The 23,598-nt window shown below is 40.3% G+C and overlaps 2 protein-coding genes across 2 annotated transcripts in view; both read left to right on the top strand.

The window, feature by feature from the left end:
• Window positions 1–14,175, top strand: part of TRDMT1 (tRNA aspartic acid methyltransferase 1) — a 91,937-nt gene extending 77,762 nt beyond the window's left edge. Inside the window, exons 11-13 of the transcript XR_006204569.1 lie at window positions 8,708–8,833; window positions 9,332–9,459; window positions 12,799–14,175. The gene's annotated coding sequence lies outside the window, so the exon portion shown is untranslated. The remainder of the gene's footprint in view (window positions 1–8,707; window positions 8,834–9,331; window positions 9,460–12,798) is intronic.
• Window positions 14,176–15,853: 1,678 nt separating this feature from the next.
• Window positions 15,854–23,598, top strand: part of CUBN (cubilin) — a 273,247-nt gene continuing 265,502 nt past the window's right edge. The window contains exons 1-6 of the mRNA XM_042945004.1: window positions 15,854–16,155; window positions 16,543–16,672; window positions 17,815–17,910; window positions 18,470–18,508; window positions 21,028–21,129; window positions 22,553–22,656. Of these exons, the coding sequence (XP_042800938.1) occupies window positions 16,043–16,155; window positions 16,543–16,672; window positions 17,815–17,910; window positions 18,470–18,508; window positions 21,028–21,129; window positions 22,553–22,656 (584 nt within the window). The 5' untranslated portion in view covers window positions 15,854–16,042. The remainder of the gene's footprint in view (window positions 16,156–16,542; window positions 16,673–17,814; window positions 17,911–18,469; window positions 18,509–21,027; window positions 21,130–22,552; window positions 22,657–23,598) is intronic.

Here is a 23,598-nt window from a genome sequence, read left to right as displayed (position 1 = left end):
TGTTATGTACATCTTATCACATTTAAATAAAAAAAGTCATTCCTCACCACCATTTCTTCAGAAAAACTCATAGATAAATATGGATATAGGCCAATGTGTATATGTATCAGTGTTCACGTCTACATTATGTACATGTGTTTAAAGACAAACCTTATTACAAATCTCATAATGAGGGGGGTGGAGGGGATACATTTATAGTTTAAAATCAGAATTGAGAATCAAGAAGTTCCCAAATAAGCCAAGATAACGTCATAAGGATCTAATTTGAAGCCCATATAGACAAAGTAGTTAAAGTGTGTTTTCCTCAGGTTGTTATGTTATTGAAAAGAAGGCTAACTTTTCATAATTTGGCCTTCAGCTTGGAACTACAAGTCTTTTAGGTCACAAGTTGTAGACTGATTTACAGATAGCTTTGGACTTTGAAATTGAGTGAGGGTCATATGGTCTCAGCAGTTTTCTTATAGCCTGTGAACTCATGTAATTTTTCAAGACAGCCTTTCAACGTTCCTGGACCAGAACTCTCTCCCTCTCAGCTTCCAGTGTCAAAGTGCACCGCAGACAACTCTCCTGTCAACTTCTTAACATTTGTTTTTCTTGGATCCACTTCCCGTCCAATCCTCTTTCTCCATTCAGCAGACTCACCCAGATATCTAGATATGCCCCTTTGCACGTTTTATTGAAAAGCAGTAAGAATCGTACACAAGTTCCTCAACTTCAGTTTATACTAGTCAAGCTGTCAGCCCATTTTTTCCTTTCCTGTCCTCTCCTGTCATTCCTTTACTTTGCTACTGAAAATTTAAACCTTCAGTTTTAAAAACAAAAACAAAAACATTGTCCTAACCTCTATGTGTCTGTTTCTCTCTTTAGGACTTCTAAGAACATTTTACACTAAGATGGTCATGTTCTTCAAAATCATTTGCAACCATGACCCAAACAATTTCACTATTTTTGTCTTGATTTGTGAGTTTATTCCTTTTTAAATGTATTTGTTCAGTAAATATGAACCTGTGCAGAGAATTTTTTTGCTTTCTGATTCCCAAACTACTAAAATAAATTTGTTGTAGTCACCAGAGGTTCTGAGTCTTATTTTCAACTACATCCAGCACTGAGAGCTCTCTCTCAAGTATGCTGTACCTGATTCCTAAAGCTTTCTCAAACTTATTTTTCCTACTAATATGAACCTAGATAGAAATTTTCACAAAGGAGAAGATAGGAAGGTAATTTTCCCAAAGAGCTCTTCTGCATAGCTCTGGGATGTTCTCATTTCTTTGCTCGTACATAGCACGGTTCCATTGTTTACTTCAAGGATTTGCTCTGTATTTTATTTTGTTTGCACCTTTATGCCTATTCATATCAGGGCAGATTTAAATTATAAGCGCGCAAGTAGGGAACATGTTTATTTAGCCAAGTTGGCTCTATAATCAGATGAGATCACCTGAAGAGTCTAAAGAGAGAGGGGAGAGCAGAGGTCTGGAGTTGAATTCTTATCCATTACTGAAGATTCAGTCCTCAGGCCTCCCTACCCTTTACCATCCAAGCCATTTTTTCTAAGGTCTCACCCTTTCCTACAACTTCTGGGTTTTTTTGCCCATGATACCCAGGTAACTCCAGATCTGATATTGTTCCTCAGCCCTGTTCTAGAATTTTTGTGCTGGGATATTTTTAACTTGAGTATCTTTCTGTCACATCAAACTTAGCATATTTGAAAACAGTGAATCGTCCTCCATTTAAAAATCAGTTCCACTCATGATTAATTTCAATATTCCTCATCATGACACCACACTGCTTCTCTCCCAGTCTCCCAAATTCAAATCTCATCACCCAAGGTCATCATCACCTTTTCTCTCACTCTATTTCCATTTATCAGCTTCGGTTAATAAAGTAGTCTTCCTAAGAAGGCCTTCCCTGCACAATGATTCACTTTAGGAAAACAGAAGAAGTCACTTTGAAACTTAAAGACACACATGCCCGTTTGCAACCAGATTTGTATGCTTGAGTCAACACTTGGACATTGAGCAAATTTCAGCCTTCTGAATTTGATCTAGCATGAATATCACTTTTAGTAAGATAGTTGTTATTTTACTCAGTTCCTTACACAAGTACAATTAAATGTCACACACACAAATGATTGAAAATACCTGATGGAATGTGAGAGTCCTTAGATAGTAGATATAAGTTGACTTTTCTGTTCAAAAATCTCATGCTACAGATGATTAGACAATGAGCTGGATAGTTGCGGTGATTCGAATTTGTTTTAAGTGAAAAATATCCCATGTTTTGGAGAATGTAGACTTCCAGGAGGGCAGGGGTTTTTGATTTTTCTTTTCCACTGCTACCTTTCCAGGGACTAAAATGGTACCTGGCACACAGCGAGCCCTAAGTGACTATGGCCACCATACTGGACTGATATAGAAGCTGTCTAAAGGCCGTCACACTGTGGAATTTAAACAGAGTCACTCTCCTGAGAACTATTTCTGTTACTGCCACTTCCTCCATACTTAGGGGAATAGCCAAATTTACTCAACTTTGGAACACATGATTTAAAAAACAATTCTAGGATAGGGCTTGATCTTTTGGCTTTTGAGGAAGATGTGCAGATAGAAATTTAAACAAATATGTATTGTATTCTGACTTCTTGTCTGGACAAGAGGGCAGGCTCATTTCTCTTTGCTCCTTCCTAAGTACAGTGATCAATTCTGGGTAAGTATGTTTATAAAATAATGCAAGAGGCATCAGAAAGAGAACTCTTAAAGGAGGGAAGAGAAAACAAACCAGCTAGGTAATCCCAAGACTGGCAAGGGAACATGGTTGCAGGATGTCTTACAGTCTCCCATCCAACAGAAGGAGGTGATCCAAGTTGGGTGCTTCCTGACTCCGAACCTCACGTGGGAACCCGGCATGGCTCATTCCTATCCCAGATGGAACTGGGGTCCTGCTGCCAACACCAGGTGAGTCTGATATCACCAGCAAGTGCAATATATAGGGATCCCCACTGACAAGTGTCCAGGGGAAGCACTCTACTTTTCTGGAATGCCTGAGATTCATTTCACTTACTGAGACACTGGACAGCCAGAGGACACTGGCAAAGGGATCCCACCCCAAAAGGCCTGATCCAGGAATCCTTTTCATCACCATGGACAGGAGGCTCCTTACCTTAACCTATAGGTGCCAGTGAGTTGGCCTGGTGAGAACTTCTTCCCCCTAATGTAGGACTGCCGAGGACCACATAGAGCCCCAGTGGTACAGATAAACCAAGCAGACCAAAACGCTCTGAAAGTTAAACTGCCATTGGAACCATAAACCAAAAAGTAGGCCAAGATCTGCATGCTAAACATAAACAGAGTAGCTGCTTGCTAAAATAAAAGATGAAAATAAGACCCAGAGTCTCCTAACATAATAGACAAAATATACAGGACGCAATCCAAAATTATTTGTCATATCAAGAACAAATAAAATCACAAGTTGAATGTAAACTTATGACACCACCAAAATGAATCAGATGTTGGAATTATCTGACAAGGATTTTAAAGCAGCCATCATAAAAATGCCTCTACAAATAATTACAAATTCTCGTGGAACAAAAAATAGAAAGGCTTCAGTGAAGAAATAGGTAGCAAAAAGTTTTTAAAAGTTAATAAAAGAATCACAATGATGTGTGTGTTATATCCCAATTTTTAGAAAAAGAAATAATGGTGATTATATAACTGAAAAATACAATAACCAAAATAAACTTAATGAATGGTACAGTAGAAATGACAGAAGATTAAATCAGTAGCTTGGAAATAAACCAATAGAGTTTATTCAATCTGAATAACAGAAGAAAGATTGTAGGGGGTGGGGAATGAACCTCTGTGATCGGTGGGACAATAACAAAAGTGTCAACTTTCGTATATTTGAAGTCCCAGAGGTAGAGGAGAAAAAAGAATAGAGCTGGGAGAATATGCAAAGAAAAAATGGATGGAAATGTCTCAAATTTAGCAAAAGATACAATTGTGAAAGTTCAATAAGCTGAGTGAACCAAATAGAATAAATTTAAAGAAATCCATGCCAAGATACATCATAATTAAAACACAAGAAAACTAAAAACAAAGAAAGAAAAATCAAAAGCAGCCAGAGAGAAGTGACATATTAATAAAGGGGGAACACAGTTTGAATGACAGCAGATTTTCACCAGATACCATGGGGGCCAGAAGGAGGTGGCACAACATTTTCTAGTTCTGGAAGAAAAGAAAGAACTGTCCGTGCAAATTCTATACCCCTCCCAACTATCCTGCAAGAATGAAGAGGGAAATAATGATATTTTCAAGTGAAGCAAAACTGAAGGAATTTTTTGCTAGCAAACCTACCCGTAAAAATGGCTAATGGGGTTTTTCAAACAGAAAGGAAATGATAAACGGCAGCTTGGAGCATCAGAAAGGAAGAACAATGGAAAGAATAGAATTAGGAATACATACAATAAACATGCCACTCATGGGTTTTATGAATCACATTTGATAATTGAAGCAAAAATTGTAATTCCATCTGACACGCAAGACGATATTTAAAAGGGAAGGTAAAGGGACCTCAATGGAAGTGAGATTTTATTTCGTGGGAAGTGGTAAAATGCTGATACCAGGAGACTGTGATAAGTCATAGGTGTATATCATAACACCCAGAGCGACCACTGCAAAAACTGCACAAAGGAATGCACTCAAAACACCATAACTAAATCAAGTTGGGATCCTAAAAAACATTCATTGGCCCACAGGAAGGCAAGAAAGGGGAAACAGGACTGAGAAGCAGAAGAAACAAACAAAAGTGATTGAATGGCATACAAGCTCTACCATATCAATAATTACCTCAAATATAATGGGTGAAAATACACTAATTATAATGTAGATATTGGCAGAGTGGATTAAAAAAAGCATTTAATTACATGCTATTTACAAGAAACTCACTTCAAATTAAGTGATGTGGGTGGGTTGAAAGTAAACATTATGGTAAAAACAAGAATCACGAGAGAAATCTACCTTAATGATGTAATTCAGGAGGACAAAAGGCTATAGAAATGAAGATATTAAACCCAGAAAAACTGGAAGCCTACTAAATGGCCAACAATAAGACAATGATGAAACCAACCCAAACATTACGTGATGATGGAGCCCCTTTGAAAACCAGTTTGGCAATTCCTCAAAAACTTGAACTGCCATATGACCCCAGAGGATTGAAAATACACAAACTTGTACATGAATGTTCATAGCGTTATTCATAAGGGCCATTATTCAAAGGGCCATTATTCATGATGGAACAGACTTCTATGTTTACCAGTTGAACAAGTAAACACAGTGTGTATATCTGTCCATACAATGGATTCAGCCTTAAAAAGGAATGAAGCCTGACACATGCCAAAACGTTGTGCACTTTGGAAACATGCTAAGTGAGAGAAGTCAGACACAGAAGAGCACGTGTTATACAATTTCAGTCTATATGAAATGTCCAGAATAGGTAAGGTAGATTAGTGACTTCCAGGGGAAGCAGAAATGGAGAGGTGTAGGATTTCTTTCTGAGGTGGTGAAAGTGTTCTGGAGTTGTGATGATGGTACAACTCTGAAAACACTAAAAAACATTTAACTGCACACTTAAGTAAGGTGAACTTTATGGTATGTGAATAAAAAATAGAATTACTCTATGACCCAGCAATAGCACTACTAGGAATTTATCCAAAGGATACAGGAGTGCTGATTCATAGGGGCACACACACCCCAATGTTTATAGCAGCGCTATCAATAATAGCCAAATTATGGGAAGAGCCCAGATATCCATCAGGTGATGAATGGATAAAGAAGATGTGGGGTGTGTGTGTGTGTGTGTGTGTGTGTAATGGACTACTACTTGGCAATGAGAAAGAATGAAATCTTGCCATTTACAACAACGTGGATGGAACTGGAGGGTATTATGCTAAGTGAAATAAGTCCGTCAGAGAAAGACAGATGTCATTGATTTTCACTCATGTGTGGAACTTGAGAAACTTAACAGAAGACCATGGGAGAAGGGAAGGGGGAAAATAGTTTCAAACAGAGAGGGAGGAAAACCATAAGGGACTCTTAAATACAGAGAACAAACTGAGGGTTTATGGGGGTGGGGGAGAGGGGAAAATGGGTGTTGGACACTGAGGAGGGCACTTGTTGGGATGAGCACTGGGTGTTGTATGTAAGCTATGAATCATAGGAATCTACTCCCGAAACCAAGAGCACACTGTATACACTGTATGTTAGCTAATGTGACAATAAATTATATTTAAAAATAAATAAATTCTAAAATTTGCCACCCCCCCCCAAAAAAAAGTTGGCATCATAAAAAAGGTGAGAAAATTTTTCAGAATTAAAAGATGCTAGAGGTGCCTGAGTGGCTTAGTCAGTTAAGAGTGTGAGTCTTGGTTTCAGCTTGGGTCATGATCTCACAGTTTGTGGGTTTGAGCCCCATGTGGGCTCTGTGCTGACAGCGGTGGAGCCTGCTTGGAATTGTGTGCCCCTCTTTCTCTGCTCCTCCCTTGCTTGTTCTCTATCTCTCTCATCTGTACAATGTTTGTATCTGTACATTAGTATCTTTTAAAAGAAGAATTAAAAGATACTAAAAAGACTTAATCAAATCCTGGTTTTAAAAGAAGCTCTGAAGATAAATTGGGAACATTTGGAGGAATTTGAATATGGAGTTAGACTGGATTTTAGACGGTTTTGGAAGATTTTTGTTAGTGTTGTTGGATGTTATAATGGCATCATGAGTCTATAGGAGAATGCAGGTTTATTCTTAGGAGATCAGGTTGACTATGAAAGGGTGAAATGTTATATATGCAACTTCCTTTACATAGTTTAGAAAAAAATACATACACATGCATATAGATTAAGCAAACATGGCAAAAGAATAAAATAGATTAAATATAGTTGTGGTAAACATATAATGTATTATTGTAATTCTATATGTTTGGTATTTTTCATAATAAAAAAGTTTTCTTAAGGAAAAAGCTACAACAGAAGAAGAGACCACTTTGTGAAAGCAACATAGTACATAAAACAAAAGCATGTAATAAATATAACAACCTAATATGACAGAAACGAGAACAGCCCTGGAAATGGAGTTTACTCTCTTATTGTAGATTTCAAATACTTATAAATCACCATCTTAAATAAGTGAGAGGATAAAATGTTGTTTTAACTGTTCACACTGTTTACATTGTCTTGTTCTTTTTTTCTTTTTGCAAGGGGGAAAATGGTATGCGAATTTAGTATATAAATAATATATGAGTATATATAACTTTATGCAGCTTTGTACGGTTATTGTTAAGGAGACTAGGTGGGGACACTGGATTAGGCTCATGTGAAAAAAAAGGCGAAGACACAAGTCTATACATGTATATCCTATGATTATAACTATGAAATGATTCATCTGAAAATAGGCTGCAATCAAGTAATAGATAAGGGTTACAAGAGAGTAATTGAATTTCTAAGTTTTCTGGTTTATACTTTGCAAGTTGAATATAGTACAGTTACATTACTTTTATAATTAAAAACTTTCTTTATTTCAAAAGCAGTACTTGATTCCAAGTCTCAACCATGGAGTCTGGTCATTTTAAGCTGGCTTGGAAGTCACTGCTCACTGCTTCATTTGCATTCTGATGGTGCATAATACAGTCTCCTCCCCAGACTCCCCCCTGCCCCTTCCCCTCCTCAAACAGAGGCTGCATCTTAACCTGTTCTGTTTCCTCAGCACCTCTCTCAGCTGCTGACAAATGGTGGGTCCCTAATAAATAATTGTCCAGTTAATCTGACTTGAATATGAGTGTGCTGCATTTCACAGCAGAATCATTATGGTTTTTGATGACTTGGGGAATCTTTGGAATCATTCTCTCAGTCAGCCTAAATAAGAAAAACACATTAGGTTTTATATGAAAAGTATTTAATACCAGAAAACTCCTAGGGAATTGTTTATGCCTCCTATAAACATAGTCTAGGAATTGTTGACAAAACCTGATTTAGCAGTACTTCTGTAGTAAATATAGCCCAAGCTTCTATAAAACACACACACACACACACACACACACACACACACACACACACACAAAGGGACAAAGGCTTTGGTTTTTATAGATCTTGGAATAAGGGCACTGAAAAAGACCGAGAGGTGAGGTCATCTCATCCTTCTTCCTGCCCTGATGACAACACTTTGTTATCTTCTCACAGATCTGTGTGGCACTTCAATTAACGAATCTCCTGGGAATGATGGTGCTTGGTCAGGCATCAGCCTTGTGAAAACACTCCTCCCATGATAAATCACATCAATGAAGCAAAGCCTCCCATTGCCAGAGAAAGATGCTTCTGTGTGCTTCTCCACGATTAGAAGTACAAGAGGCGGAATTCTGTAGTGTGCCAATGTCCCCAAAGTCGTCTTTTTCTCCCTGCCCCCGCTCAGTGGTGACAGGCTCACCTCACTTGCTCTCCTCCTCCATCATACACAAAATATTGTAACAAAACTGCATTTCCCCCTTTTCAAAGGATCGGATCCAGTGCAAGTTGCAATTGCCGCCTACGCGTCCCTCACGTCCAGTGTTGGTGCAATCTGGCATTTTCCTCTGACAGTGGTATGAACCACGGTGTCTGAATCTTCCACTCCGCTGCCTTGTTCAGGGAATTTCAGGAGTCACCGATTGGAAAACTTATTTTGTTCTTTTTAGGTTACCTTGGAAAAGGAACGTCAGGAGGGTTTACCCATGGTACTCACCAAAGGTAACCTCCATGTTACTGCTTCACACCTTCATGGAAATAAGTTCAGATGAATCCAGTGACGTGCTGAAATCCTGGTAGGTAGAGGCTTTTGGAGGTAGAGAAAGCTGTGTTGTTTCCTCAGTGGCTTTTGGAGCCACCAATCCTAGCAATTTATGTTGCCTCTGGTATGTGCCTTATCTTTGACCAGTCCTCATCTCGCGAGGACACAAGAGCCCCTAGTACATATTTTACATTTTCTAGAATAGGTGACACGAGGTTGAGTTAGCATGTAGATTGTATGTGTGTGTGTGTGTGTGTGTGTGTGTGTGTGTGTACCTCTGTCATTCACACCCCTGGAGCTGTAGTCCTGTGTTACATTCCTTCCTCTAGATATGAATTTTCTTGTAATATCCTTCCTGGTTATGTAGGGATTATCATACTTTTAAAAAATCTGAAAAAAAAAAAAAAAAACCCAGGGAGGTCTTCCGAACTCTCAACAATGTGTAAATCTACCTTCTTAGGAAAATCTCTGCCAAACCTGAATTATCCAAATGGTAATGATTAACTCATAATTCTTTCCCATTCTACTCAAGGATAATTGCAACCATCATCGTAATGAGTGTGGAGAACAAATGCCTGGGTTATGTTCCCTGAGTCAAGACCACACTGCTTTCAAAGAGATCAGTTCATCACAGTAGTGGATTTGGTAATTTCCTGGGAGGTAATGCATTTCCCATAAAATGAGCAAATGAATGGTTTTAAACTTACACCAATTTCCATAATTATTTTATGTAATCCTTCATGAAAATTGAATAGACAATTGGAACAATATTGTATTGCCTTGAAATTTTGTAGAAAATCACAAAACTAGCATATGTAAATGTGCCTTTTAAGCAAAGTTATGTCCCTGAAAAAGAGAATGAGTTAAGTGTCATAAAGGTTACAAGAGATCATTATATTCACCAGTGTTTCCATTAATGGCTAAAAATGCAGATTAATTCTACAGTGTTTTCTTTTAAACTGATATGAAAATTAAAAGGGACCAAAGAATGCAGTAAAGGCAGATTGGAGCTATAAAATGAGATGGGAACGAGACACAGGATGTGAGAATCTAGCCCTTCTTCCAAAGACCTCTGTTTTTCACCCCTCTCCTCACTCCCACACTGATCAAGCCCTCCACAGATAAGTTCAGCTGGCCTGCCAGAAATACCACACCAGTGTTATTTCACTCAAGACATAAGAGCAGCTCTCTGGATTAAATCACACATTTTCAACCTGCCACTTGAGATCCTCAGGCAATGCCCCCACCTTTACCCAGCCACCTTTCTCCAAAAGAGAAAGAACCACTATGTCTATAAGTCTGCCTAGATTAGGTTTAGGACCTCTCTTTCAGTTTGGTGCATCCTGTTTCTCTAATAGCATATTGGTATATATTTTGTCCCCCGTTGTCATGCACATCTTTATAATGTTGTGCTATTAGAGCTTTCTAGATGTGTACATATGCCTGTATTACAAACTACAGGAGGTCATGACCTTTACTTCTTTGAATTTTCCTCATTGCTGAGAATGTCATAATGTCTGCAGTAAGTGCTTATTAAGCATTATTAACACTATAAAACAATGGAATTTGGATGAAGCTGGTAGGAATGAAAAGTGAGCCTCGGTATATAAAGTAACAGCAGAATTACATTAACGTAGCATTGTGCTCTCCAGGTTTGGAGAAAAGATAGAAAGCAAGGGTCTAAATAAAGTTTATACACTTAGCAGTAAAATTTCCCGCCAACTTTCCTCATCCCTGTATAAAGCTAGAGGATTTTTTTTTTCTGAAGAAAGTGAATGTCCCCAGGGGAAAAATACCTTCAAAAATGGACATTTGGAGTTCCTCAGTGAAATTACCTCAGGTTGCTGTTGGTCACCCCCATGCTAAAACTTACTGGTTACGAACACCATCCATGCACACAGAGCTTATCATCCACTCTTTAGTGTTTTATGCTTAAATTTAAATGGACACAAAAGGATCAATAGGTATTTGAGGAAAGCCTCCAACACAGAATAGAAAGACCTAACAAGCAAATAGGAGAAAAAGAGCTTAGAGAAACCAGAGACCATGTGGTAAACAGGAGAAAGCTTCAGAAAAGCAACTATATTTTTCAAGTAATACGAGATATTATAACCATGAAACAAGAATAAGAAAGCATTTTTAAAATTAAAAATAGGAAAGTTTTTAAAATAAGAATCTTAAAGATAAATCCAAAAAACTCTTCACGACGTGGAACCAAAGAAGATAAAGAATTAGAAAATAGAAAAGAAAGTTATGAAAAGCTAGGTCAATCTAAGAAATAGATTGGAGAATGGAAATAAAGATGCATTTGGAGACCACGTGACTCCTTATTGAGTGAAGATGCCCTCACCCCCCTGGGGGAAGAAAGGAGGATCTTTGTAAAATGCAGATTCAGATTCAGTGAGTCCAAGAATGAACCTGAGAGTTTTGCATTTCTGACAAGCTCCTGGCTGATACCTGTGCTGGGTCTGTGGATCACGCTTTAAGTAGGTAGCAAGGGTGTAGTTTGGGCCATCTCTGGATCGATCTTCTCTGCACCCATCGCGGATGACTAAACCACTTGCAGAGTGAAGCTGTGGGACAGCAGTGCAAGGCAGGTGTCCCTCAGATCTCTGTGCTTCCAAATCTGAACTCAGGGTATTCTCTCCAAAACCTCATCCCCCTGATTATTCTCTCTTATTCAGTTATCAACACCTCTGTCCTTCCAATTTCTCAAACAAGAAACCTGAACACCAACCCCTCCCCCTTAACTGTCCCAGTACTTCTATTTCCTAAATATTTATTGCACTGTTTCCTGCTCTCTCTGCCAGTGCATCCAGTGGGGCCTTCCCAGTTCGTGGCTCTTTAACTGTACACCATCGTCCTCACTAGCTCTGGGTCCGAGACTTGTCTCTGCGGGAATGCTTGTTAAATACAAACGTGACCATGTGAATTAATCTCCTGCCTAAAACACTCTCATAATTCGTCATTATTTAAAATAATGGGGCTCATTGCAATGACATTTCAAAGTCCTTCTTGATATGACTTCTGGTCCATTTTAGAAATTTCATCTCCCACAGACCCACACTGCTCTGGTCCTGTTGACTTCTTTTCTAACTTAGAAAAGTTGACTTCTTTTCTAACTGGGTGTCCATTTTCTCTGTCCGAAACTCCCAGTCCTATTAGTTTGCCTGGAGAACTGTTCATTCTGTAAGACACAGCTGGTCTCCAGGGAAACCTGCATTGCTCTTCCCAGGCAGAGTTAATTCTCTTTCCTATTAGTGTTTTTCTTTTTTGTCCTTATCAGTGTCCTGACTACAGTGATCCCTTGTTAACCAGCAGTTTTCCTCATGTGAAATTTTAGCATATTGGGCTTTCCCTCCACGTACGTTTTTGATGACCACAGGGTTTTCATTTGTGCATTGTGTTGGGAATTACTTAGAAGGGTGGGGACTGAGGATTCAGAATAGAAGAAGGGGGTGAAGCAGATGACACACAGAAAGAACAAAGGTTGTACATCTTGGAGAAGTTAAAGGAGGAAGAAAGGCAAAGACAGTTCTGAGTCTTACAACTGGATTCTGGCGGTTCCGTCAGGGGAGAAAGAGGGAGAAGAGGGAGGTGAGACTTCTGTAAGAATTGCTGTGGAGCCCTAGGGAGAGGTAGGGAAGCCAGACCGCGAGGCCGGTTTGGGAGGGGTGTGGATTAGCTGCACGCCACACAGCGTGCTACACTCCGAACTCCATAGACTGCACTCGAGGTCACCGATGCATGTCTCTGTTCTGGAATCCTCTTCCAAAAGAGGAGGGATGAGACCCCACTGACTTTCCTTGTACCCAAGATTTTAAAATCGACTGTGAATTCTTCTATCACTTCTTATTTTAACGAACCCAAACCCAAGTGGTGGGAGAGGAAGGAGAGGTATTATTATATTTATTTACATGGCAATAGCGCTTTCTATTTAGTGGAGAAGTATTTACGTGCCAAGAGACTGAATGTGCTAAACATTTTATACACCTCCAGTGCTATGATGATTATCTTTCTCCTGATGAAGAAACAGGGCCACATGGTTAGGAAGCGATGGAGCCCTTGAACCCAGGTGAGTGAGCTTCAGACCCCATGTTCGTAACCCTTCAACCACATGGTGTCCCCCTAGATATGACTGTGAAGGGAAGAATCCACAATGTATTTCATTTGTTTTCCTGTCGTTTTTATAGTGTGGCTAATATGTAAAGGGCACATCTAGGCTTTGTGGAATGCATTCTGGATTAGGGAGGAAATGGGAGGTTTGCTAGTCAATGAAAGACAGGGTTTCAGGTCCATAGAAAGTTTACCTTGGGGGAGGGAAGAGGGGTGATTATTCACCTTCTGAGTCTGAAGGTCTTGGATTCTAAGATTATTTTAATTTCTCTTTCCTGAAGAAATTCCAAATAAGGCAAGTAAATAGAATGCATGCGAATGCTGTGGAAACAGCAATTGATTTTTATATTTTTATATTGCTTCCCCAAGTCATCATATGCAGATGGTCTGACTTGTCTACTGATCTCAGCTAGAGCTGAGTAGGTGAGCTGGACGTAAAATTCCCCCTCACCAAGTCACTCAGAGCTTGTGAGGATATTTCTTTCTTGTTTTGTTTCTGTTTTTGTTGTGTGTGTGTGTTTTCCTATAGTGAGAAACGATTAGGATTGTATGCCCAGATCGGGAGCAAAGAAATTATCTTTACTCTGTTTAATAATAAGCACATTAGTACCCCAGGAAAATCCTATAAAACAGGAAGTTCTTGTCAAGATCATGCTGCAGACCTTTTCGATTGCAAGAAAAGATTTGCCGAGTACAATGATCTTCAGGAAAATACAATCATGAAAATAGTTATGTTCATAGCTCAATGGAACAGAAATGTCCTTTGTGTTGGAAGATTGGAACCCGTCTTATTTCGTCTGGTTCTAAGTTGACAAATATTTCACCAGGTCAAGCTTTCCCCCTACCCCTACCCCAAGTTGTGAAGGTTTTAAACAAAATTGGGACAAATGTAACTTTAAAAGAACGTATTCAACTGGAGATACCATTTATTGTATTATGTCCCTCGCTTAAAACAAACAAAATAACAAGAAAACTCATTGCGTGACCTCAGTACCCATCTCAAGTAAACAACATCTTGCCAGTTAGTTTTTGTGGCTATGTTTGAATAGAACAGGTGTGAAGCAGTGTTACGTTTCTTCATAGTATCAAGTACACCGCTTTCTTTAAGGGGGTAGTTTTATGTAGATACTATCTAAAATTTCAGATGGCACCCCCAAGTTTTTCACAGACTCTTTTTCTAAATTTTTGAAAACAATGAGCCTACATGCAAAGCAGCCTTTTATTTCTCCTATAGCAACAGATTCCCATTCCATCTTTCTAATTCTGGTTACAATTTTTTTTGAGTTTATTTATTTATTTTGAGGGAGGGAGAGAGAGGGGAGGAGATGGGGGCGTGGAGAGAGAGAGAGAATATGAGTGGAGGAGGGGCAGAGAGAGAGAGAGAGAGAGAAAGAGAGAGAGTCTCAAGCCGGCTCTGCACCATCAGCACAGAGCCAGATGTGGGGCTTGAACCGATGAACTGTGAGATCATGACCTGAGGTGAAATCAAGAGCCAGATGCTTAACCAACTGAGCCACCCAGGCACCCTGGTTTCAATTCTTTTTAAGTGTAAAATCTACATAACATAAAATTTATCATTTTAATCATTTTTAAAGTTCAGTGGCATTACATACATTCTCGTTGTTGGGCAATGGTCACCTGCATCCATCTCCAGAACCTTCTTTCGTCTTTCCAAAGTGAAACTCTGTACCCATTAAACAATAACTCCCCATTTCCCTCCCCCGACCCCAGGGAACCACCGTGCTACATTCTGTCTCTATGCATTTGACTACTTGAGGTTCTTTGTGGCAATGGAATCATACAGTATTTGTCCTTTTGTGTCTGGCTTATTTCACTTAGCATGATGTCCTCAAGGTTCACCCATGTTGTAGTGGGTGTTCATTTGGGTTGCTTCCATATTTTGGCCATTGTGAGTAAGCTGCTACAAACATGGGTGTACAAATATCTCTTTGAGTCTCTCTCTCTCTTTTTTTTTCAATTATTTTGGGTACATACCCAGATGTGGAATTGTTAGATCACGAGGTAATTCTGTTTAATTTTTTCAGGAATCGCCATACTGTTTTGTAGTGATTGCACCATTTTACATCCTCACAAAGAGCACACAAGGGTTCAGCTTTCTCCACATCCTCACCAAGACTTTTGTTTTCTTTTGTTTGTTTGTTTATTTGTTTGTTTGTTTTGGTAGTAGCCATCGTAATGGCTGTGAAGTAGGGTCTCCTTGTGGGTTTGGTTTACATTTCCCTAATGAATAGTGATGTTGGTCGTCTTTTCATGTGCTCTTAGGCAATTTGTACATCTTCCTCCGAGAAATGCCTATTTTCTTTACCCATTTTAAAACTAGGTTATTTTTCGTTTTTGTTAAGTTATGGGAACTCTTTATGCATTCTGGATATTAGCCTCTTATCATATATATAACTAGTAAATATTTTTTCCCATTCTGTGAGTTGCCTTTTCACTGTGTTGATGGTGTCCCTTGGGAAACAAAAGTTTTTTGTTTTTTTTTTTTTTTTTCATTTTGAAGTATCCAACTTACCAATTTTTTGTTGTTGTTGTTGCCTTTGCTTTTGGTGTCATATCCAAAAAAAATCAGTGCCAAGTCAAGTTCGTGAAGCTTTCCCCCTTTGTTTCCTTCTAAGAGTATTAGCTCCTGTATTTAGGGATTTGATTAATTTTGAGTCAGTTTTTGTATATGGTGTAAAGTATGGTCCAACCTCATTTTTTTTGCGTGTGGATATCCAGTTGTTTGAGTATCATTTGCTGAAAGGGTGTCTACTTTGTTTTAGTGTTTATTAAAGGTAGCTGCTTCTGAAGAAAGGATTGTTTTAGTGGATGTTTCCAAAGCAGTTGTTACTGTCTCAAAGGTCACACAGATAATGATTAAATTGTGCATCACTTAAAGGTAGATTTTGACCTCTCACAAGTTGAAGAGTACTGAAGATCTAAGATCATTTACCTCCCTCGGGAAGGAAAAGTAACACAGCCTTCCAGGGCAAAGAAGAGAGGACTGAAAGTTGCAGTATATTCCACAGGCCAAAGTACATCTGCCTGGTTTGCTTTCTCTAAAATCCCACACTTGGCTGGACTGGCTTCCTTCTTACCTGACAACCTAGGAGGGTTGGTGAGGAATATGTCCTCACCTTTTCTATGGAGTTTGGTTATTTTGGTGACATTTGCTGAATCAAATGGGGAAGTTGGAGAGCTCGTGCTGCAGAGACAGAAAAGAAATACTGACCTCCAACAGTAAGTAGACACGTGCATCATTGCTGCTGAGGGTGTAGGGCAGTGGGGTCATTAGTTTCCACAAATAGCCAGATAAGCAAAGGTGTAATTTTTCTTGAGGAAAACAATGATGTTAAAAACAAATAGGGAAGAACATTGAGACTGATGTATGGGATTATCTTCTTGTACGTAAATTATTCACTTAGCATTTTGCAAACAAGGCAAGTATGCAATTAGTAGGTGTCTCTAGGAAATTTGCAGGGAAAAAAATGGCAGATGACCAGGGAGAATGTGGTTGAGTTGACCACATGGCAAATGTGTATACAGTCTATGTATATTCAGTGAGAAACTTTGTTGTGTAAAATTATATGCTAATTATTGATGCATTCTCTGGTTTGATTTATATAGGCCTCGAATGGCTGCAGAGAAGGGAAATCTAGTGTTTCTTACAGGGTCTGCTCAAAACATTGAATTTCGAACTGGATCCCTGGGAAAAATCAAATTAAATGATGAAGACCTCGGCGAATGTTTACATCAGGTAAGGCAATGGAAATATATTGAAGTAATTTTGTATATCTGCATATGGTCACTTAATTCAAGAGGTCTATATGAATCCACACCTTAAATCCTTAGCCCAGGGAACATAACCAGAGGTGAGATAAGTCCTAGTGAAGAAACAATGCCCTAGGGTTAATGATGAGCAGGAGTAATTCTAGTAGGAAGTGGCTCATTGTGTGGGTTTATGTCCTCTAATCCAGAGAAGGTACACAGGGTGGTACAGGGGACTCCTTCTCATGAGGATCAAGGAAGGAGAGGGGCCAAAGAAAGGTTTGGATGTGACATTTTACTTCTGCCAGAGAACAGAATTGGTCAATTATTCTCTTGCCTTACTGTTTTCAGTGTTCATTGTTTAGTAAATCATGCTAGTATATCCTTTGTAATGTTGAAAGCTGACATTATTTAGAGCTTTCTATGGGCTATCCATTGTGCTCAGCACTGGTGTGCATTACCTCCTCCACCCCCCACCACTACGCTATGAGTTTGGCTTTATTATTTAAAAATTTTTCTTTTAATGTTTATTTATTTTTGAGAGAGAGAAAGACAAAGAGTATGAGCGGGGGAGGGGCAGAGAGAGAGGGAGACACAGAATCTTTAGCAGGCTCCAGGCTCTGAGCTGTCAACCCAGAGCCTGATGCGGGGCTCAAACCCACGAACCATGAGATCATGACTCGAGCCAAAGTCGGACTCTTAACCAACTGAGCCACCCAGGAGACCCCAGCTTTATTATCACCCCATTTGTAAGGGAGGTAAAGGAAACTTTCAGCAGCACAGCAACTTGCCCAAGGACACCCAGTAAATGACTGAGTCAAGATTTCAAATCCAAGCAATCTGATTCCACTCCAGGCCTCTCAACAAGCACTCCAAATTGTTATGAGAAAAAATGCAAATGGAAAGTACCTTGATAATGTCGTTCCTGAAAGGGGTAAATGGAATTATGCCATGGCTATTTTAGTCTGCAATTTATTATACATGGTATTGTTTTGAATTTTATAATGATGGGCAAGATCTTAGTGTTTAAAATAGAACAGTACTCAAATTTTAAAAATTTTGTATCTGTAACATACACATGATCTTTTCGCTGGCAAGCATTCTCCTCCTCCTTTTTCTTTTTAAAATTAGATCCAGAAAAACAAAGATGATATTACAAGTTTAAAAAGGAGTGCTGTCAGTCTGCCTCAGAATATCTCCAGTCAAATCCATCAGCTTAATTCTAAGGTAAGTCTGACATCTACATCATTAGAGTAAATAGCTCTCCTTCATTCAACTTTGTAAGCATCCATTTCTGCAGGCGATATACCAACTTTGGGTCCTCTTTAGAAATTTAGCATTGTGATGATGAACTTTCTGGTTAAATGACACAGCTCTAACAGGGGACGTAGAGGTAGCGATGGGCAGAAGGTTGACAATGCTGTGACAAGAACTTGTCGCATAAGTAAGTCTTGCTCCCCCTCTGATAGAAGCTTCTTATTGGTGAAGTGGATGAATCACTGTCGTTTATGAAAATCCCATCACTGTGTGCAGAGGAGCAATGAATCAACTCATCAGTGGGTTGTACTTCTTTTTTTTTTTTTAATGCCTTAAAAAAACGATGTATATGATGGAAGAGAGTAGAAAGGAGGGAAGCCTGGAGGAGAGAGGGATGGGGAGGGGAAAAGCAATAAAAAAGGAACAGACAAACCAAGCGAGCCCCCAGCAGAGGGTGTTAGGAAAATAGGCCAGGGGACAGTAGCACATGTGAAATGCTAACCAATGCTTTCTCTTCCTCACCGCTTAGCTTGCGGATCTGGAGAGAAAATTTCAAAGCCTACAGCAGGTAAGTCCCATAACTACCACTTGGCTGACATCTTTCACTGGAAATGTGCTGGTACCACTGATGCAGCTGGCGTTCTCACCTGAGGGTAGACAGGTGATCCGTATCAAGGACTTGGCTCTTTCCCGTGATCCAATTCTCATCGCCGTTTATGCCGCCCAGGACATAGATGAGGAACCCAAGCGTCACATCAAGTGACGGGCCCCGGGTACCTGGGCATGTGAAGCATGTGAGCATGTGAAACCTTCTGAGTTCAGCATTTCACGTGCTCTGCCTCTTAACGTTGTCATTCTTTGACCATGTTATGTGGGCGTAAGTGTGACCACCCAACTTGCTGATGTGTCGAAAGGCTGTGCATCTTCTCCAACATTAAACTCAGAGGCTTGGGGTGTATCACAAAATATTTCAAACTTTCTTACAGGTACATTTGCTGGTAATTAAATTTGAGCAGTTTCTTCGAGCAACCCTTCCATGACTTCACTAGTACATGTTTGTAAACTAGTCCTTGTGATTTTAGACTTCTCACCTGTTCTGAAGTTGGCTGGTGTTTTTAAGATTTTCATAGGAGCTACAACCATCTACCCAGAGAAATGCACAGAATGTCCCCATATTAAAATTTTTGAATAAAAGTAAGGAGATTCCAGGGGTGCCGGGTGGCTCAGTCGGTTAAGCATCCGACTTTGGCTCAGGTCATGAGCTCATGGTTTGTGGGTTCAAGCCCGGCATCGGGCTCTGTGCTGATAGCTCGGAGCCCAGAACCTGCTTCGGATTGTGTCTCCCTCTCTCTCTGCCCCTCCCCACTGTGTTCTGTCTCTCTCTCTCTCTCAAAAATAAATAAGATGTTAAAAAAAAAATTTAAATAAAAATAAAGTAAGGAGATTCCAGGTAAAGAATCCCTGTTCTAATATTCTGGGTCTGTTGTGATGATGCTTCAAGTGTTGCTCTCTACTTTGGTGTTTTAAATTTGGCAGGCAAGTTCACTTATGTATTCTCTTCCTGACCTTGGTAATCAATTGCCCCTCAACCTTTATCTTCTTAGGGAGTAGTTGAATGAATGAAACAAGCAAGGAATCATACCTGTCGAGAAGACACAGTGCTAGAGTTTCCAGTCTCCTAGAGTGCTTCATTATTCCTGTGAAAGGTCAAGAGCTGGAGGCCATGGTCAAATTACTTCAGACTGTATCCCTTTCCCCACCCCCCAGGAGGAATTTTTTAATGATTTTTGGATATAAATGCCTTTTATGCATTCTAATAGGTCAACGCTCTCTGGGTACAATAGTTAGCCATAGTTCCCCATTGTCTTCCTCCTGGCTGCTTACTGATTCCATTTCCTGCTGGGCCCCCATACGCTTTTGAGTTTTAAAGCCGCAGACAACGTTGCTTTTGTATGCCAGCAAACTTCTAATGAGTTGTGGTTAATTTCCTTAAGAGTGTCCTCTGACAAACAGGGCTAATTGTGATCCTGGCACAAAGATAGATGGACTAATGAAAGAAAACAGACTCCAGAAAGAGACCCCCACATGCATGGTCACCTGACTTTTGACAAAGGAAGAGAGAGATGGTTTGGCTATAAATGGTGCTTAGTCAGTGGGCAACCCTCTGGCTCTCAGTTTCATCTGTAAAATGAGGGGAACAGACATGACTTTCTCTGAGTCACTGAATAAAAAAAGAACGTAGTAATTACTTTGCCCTGTTTAAAAACTTTAATTTTTAAAAATTTAATTTTTCGCCCCATTTTTAGAGAATTAGCCTATGATTAGGCGAAGTTAATAAAATAGGTTTTCTTGCACAATCGCATGTCCTCTCTAAAGAAGTTTTCTTGCCCCCCAGAGGTATTACAAAGCTTACAAGATTGGAACTGGTAGCTGACATACGGGAAGATTCTCCAGGTTATATAGACAAAGGCAGGTCTGTTTGTGATTCTGGTCTGAAAGTCGTCACGTGAGCACAGGAGTGGAGGGTGTACATAAGCCCGCATTTCAAATAAAGGGACTCGGGGTGAGAAGAGTTCAGCCATCTTTACCCATGGGAGGACGGGTGACAGCAAAAGATGATCAGATTTCACATGCTTATCTGGAGGTACCAAAGATAAGAATAACAAAAAAAGAACCGGAATTTCCATTTGGTTTTCTTAGTACAATAGGAATGTCCATTATTATTCCCAGTCTGAAATCTTGACTCTTGTCCACCAACGTATGTTTCCCAGGTGAACAATGCTTTTCCAAAGAGTAGAGCGAGCATCTTCTCCCCTCGCGCCTCATCCCATCCCTGGCTAAATGCTTCTAAATAGCGAAGGAACATGCGTAGACTGAAAAGGTGAAACACTTTGTTGTTGCTGTTGTTTTTCATGAGAGAGTTGATTCGGAGAAGAACTTGGGTAATTGCTTTAAAGTAATGGAGGCTGAGTCTCCCTGGAGGAGGAGTGGAATGTGCTTTACACGCGCACCTGCCCTGAAACATGCCTTTCTTTGCTGCCTGCTGAGAGTACGATGGTCTCGCTGACTGCCCTGTCTTTGTTTCAGACGGTGGACAAAAAGGTCTGCAGCAGCAACCCCTGTCAAAATGGTGGGACCTGCCTCAATCTTCACAATTCCTTTGTTTGCATCTGTACCTCACAGTGGGAGGTGAGTCGCTCCATCTTTGGTTGAAAATGCTGGTGAGGGGCGCCTGGGTGGCGCAGTCGGTTAAGCGTCCGACTTCAGCCAGGTCACGATCTCGCGGTCCGTGAGTTCGAGCCCCGCGTCAGGCTCTGGGCTGATGGCTCGGAGCCTGGAGCCTGTTTCCGATTCTGTGTCTCCCTCTCTCTCTGCCCCTCCCCCGTTCATGCTCTGTCTCTCTCTGTCCCAAAAATAAATTAAAAAAAAAAAAAAAAAAAAAAAAAAAAAAAGAAAATGCTGGTGAGTCAGCATCAGTGGTTTCTTTGGAAGCATTCAGACATGTTTCATTCTCCATCCGAAGTTTCTAGGATTCTGTGGTCTCCTGAATCAAATGACTTACACCAAGAATGCCAAAATCCAAACGGTGGTGAGCATGATTATATAACCCACTGAACATTAAGCCGTCTTAAGGAGGGGATCACTTGGCTGCATAGCTACATGGGAGGGCGTGATATATTGGCTAGCATCAATTTAAATTGTTCAGCACTGAAAGTACTAAATGAATCTTTAAAAAAATTGTTTCTTGAGAGAGAGAGAGAGAGAGAGAGAGAGCATGCATGCGTGCTCAAGCTCAGAAGCAGAGAGGGGCAGGAGAGAGGGAGACAGAGGATCCAAAGCCAGCTCGGTGATGACAGCAGAGACCCTGAACTAGGGGCTCAAACTCAGGAACCATGAGAGCATGACCTGAGCTGAAGTCCGATGCTCAACCAACTGAGCCACCCAGGCGCCCCAGTACTAAGAAATCTTGACATAGCTGTGTAAATATTCTTGTCCTTTTCTATTAATGGTGAAAATGTTCCTGACATGTGCATTAAAAAAAAAAATTAAGTGAATATTTCCAGGCATAGCTTCATAGTCACATGAGGATTACTTTGTATAAGGATTTGCCTAAGTTTGTTTTTTTTATGTTTATTTATTTTTGAGAGAGAGAGAAAGAGACAGAGAGAGAGTGAGAGAGAGAGCATGGGCACATGTCGGGGAGGGGCAGAGAGAGAGCGAGACACAGAATCCAAAGCAGGCTTCAGGCTCTGAGCTGTCAGCACAGAGCCCAACGCGGGGCTCAGTGTGGGACTTGCACACACGAACCGCAAGACCGTGACCTGAGCCGAAGTCGGGCACTTAACCAACTGAGCCACCCAGGCCCTCGTAAAAGGATTCTTCTTGTGCAACTGGCATGATTTTACCAAGAGCTCTTTGGCTCCCTTAGGCCAAATCTGAGTTCAAGAGGAAGGATAACTGGATACTAACTAGTATTAGTATTAGCGTGATTGTATTTCGCTTGACTGAGGACTTCAGTGGATATATAAATCCTTAACCATATCGTATGAATATTGGCCCCAGATGCTTCTGTGACCCATGGCACCTGACTTCATTCTTTACATGAATGCAGGGTCCTCTGTGCTCAGTTGATGTGAACGAATGTGAGATTTACTCAGAAACACCCTTGGGCTGCCAGAATGGATCCACGTGTGTAAATACAGCAGGCAGTTACAGGTAATGTTTTTCTTTTCTTTCTTTTCCTTTTTCCTTTTCTTTTTTCTTTTCTTCTCTTTTTTTCCTTCCTTCCTTCCTTCCTTCCTCCCCCCACCCCTGTCTTTCTTTCTTAACATTAGGGTATGTTTTTGAAGGACTTAAACATCCCATAGTCAAGAGCATCCATGAGAAATATATGACTCTTATTTAATGACACACAACTATTTATTTAGATGAAGAAACCTTGTACGTCCTCAACTCTTACCCCATGAACTCTTACCCCCTTTCTCTGGAGTCCCGGAGGAATGGGAAGAAGGACCCGGTGGCTGGCACAGGGAGTAGGGACAGCATGGGGAAGACCAGGCTGAAGACTTAGTGGAAGTCAGAGCACTGAAGGGGCTGCCGTTGAAGAGCATTAACCAGAAGAGGGCTACCCCACCATACCCACAAGCCCCTGCTGCACTCATTCATTGGAGAAGTGAGCTGCTAGCTTGAGTAAGGATATCTTCAGTCAAGTGCTATGTAAAATGTTGACCATAACAAGACCAGAGACTGAACTGAGGTTTTCTCCATGTAGTTACCTCTCATTGCCTGTCTTGAAGGAGCTGTGAGGCCCCTTAGCACAATCATCACAGAGTTCCTATCTTCTGACCTACTCTGTCTAGAGAGTCCTCCTGCTCAGCTCAGGCATCACCCTAAGAAAACGTCCCTTCCCTTACTAAGCTGAGTTAGGCATAACCACACCTCCACGTTCCCATCAGACTGTCTGAGTATTGGTTATTAAAGCTATAGTGGCTGACACATTATCTTTCCATCAAGTCTAGAAATTTTTGGCAGATCAACATCAAACTTACTTTTGTATAGTTCCTTAAAGTCACTTAAAAAAAAGACTTAAGAACTCTAGACATGATCTTTCCCCATATTTTGGTTGGGCTCCTATGTTCTGTGATTATTAAAAGGTGA

Source organism: Panthera leo, chromosome B4 (assembly GCF_018350215.1).
Source record: "Panthera leo isolate Ple1 chromosome B4, P.leo_Ple1_pat1.1, whole genome shotgun sequence".
Taxonomy (NCBI): domain Eukaryota; kingdom Metazoa; phylum Chordata; class Mammalia; order Carnivora; family Felidae; genus Panthera; species Panthera leo.
Note: the sequence above shows the minus strand (reverse complement) of the source record. Positions and strands in the feature narration are given on the sequence as shown.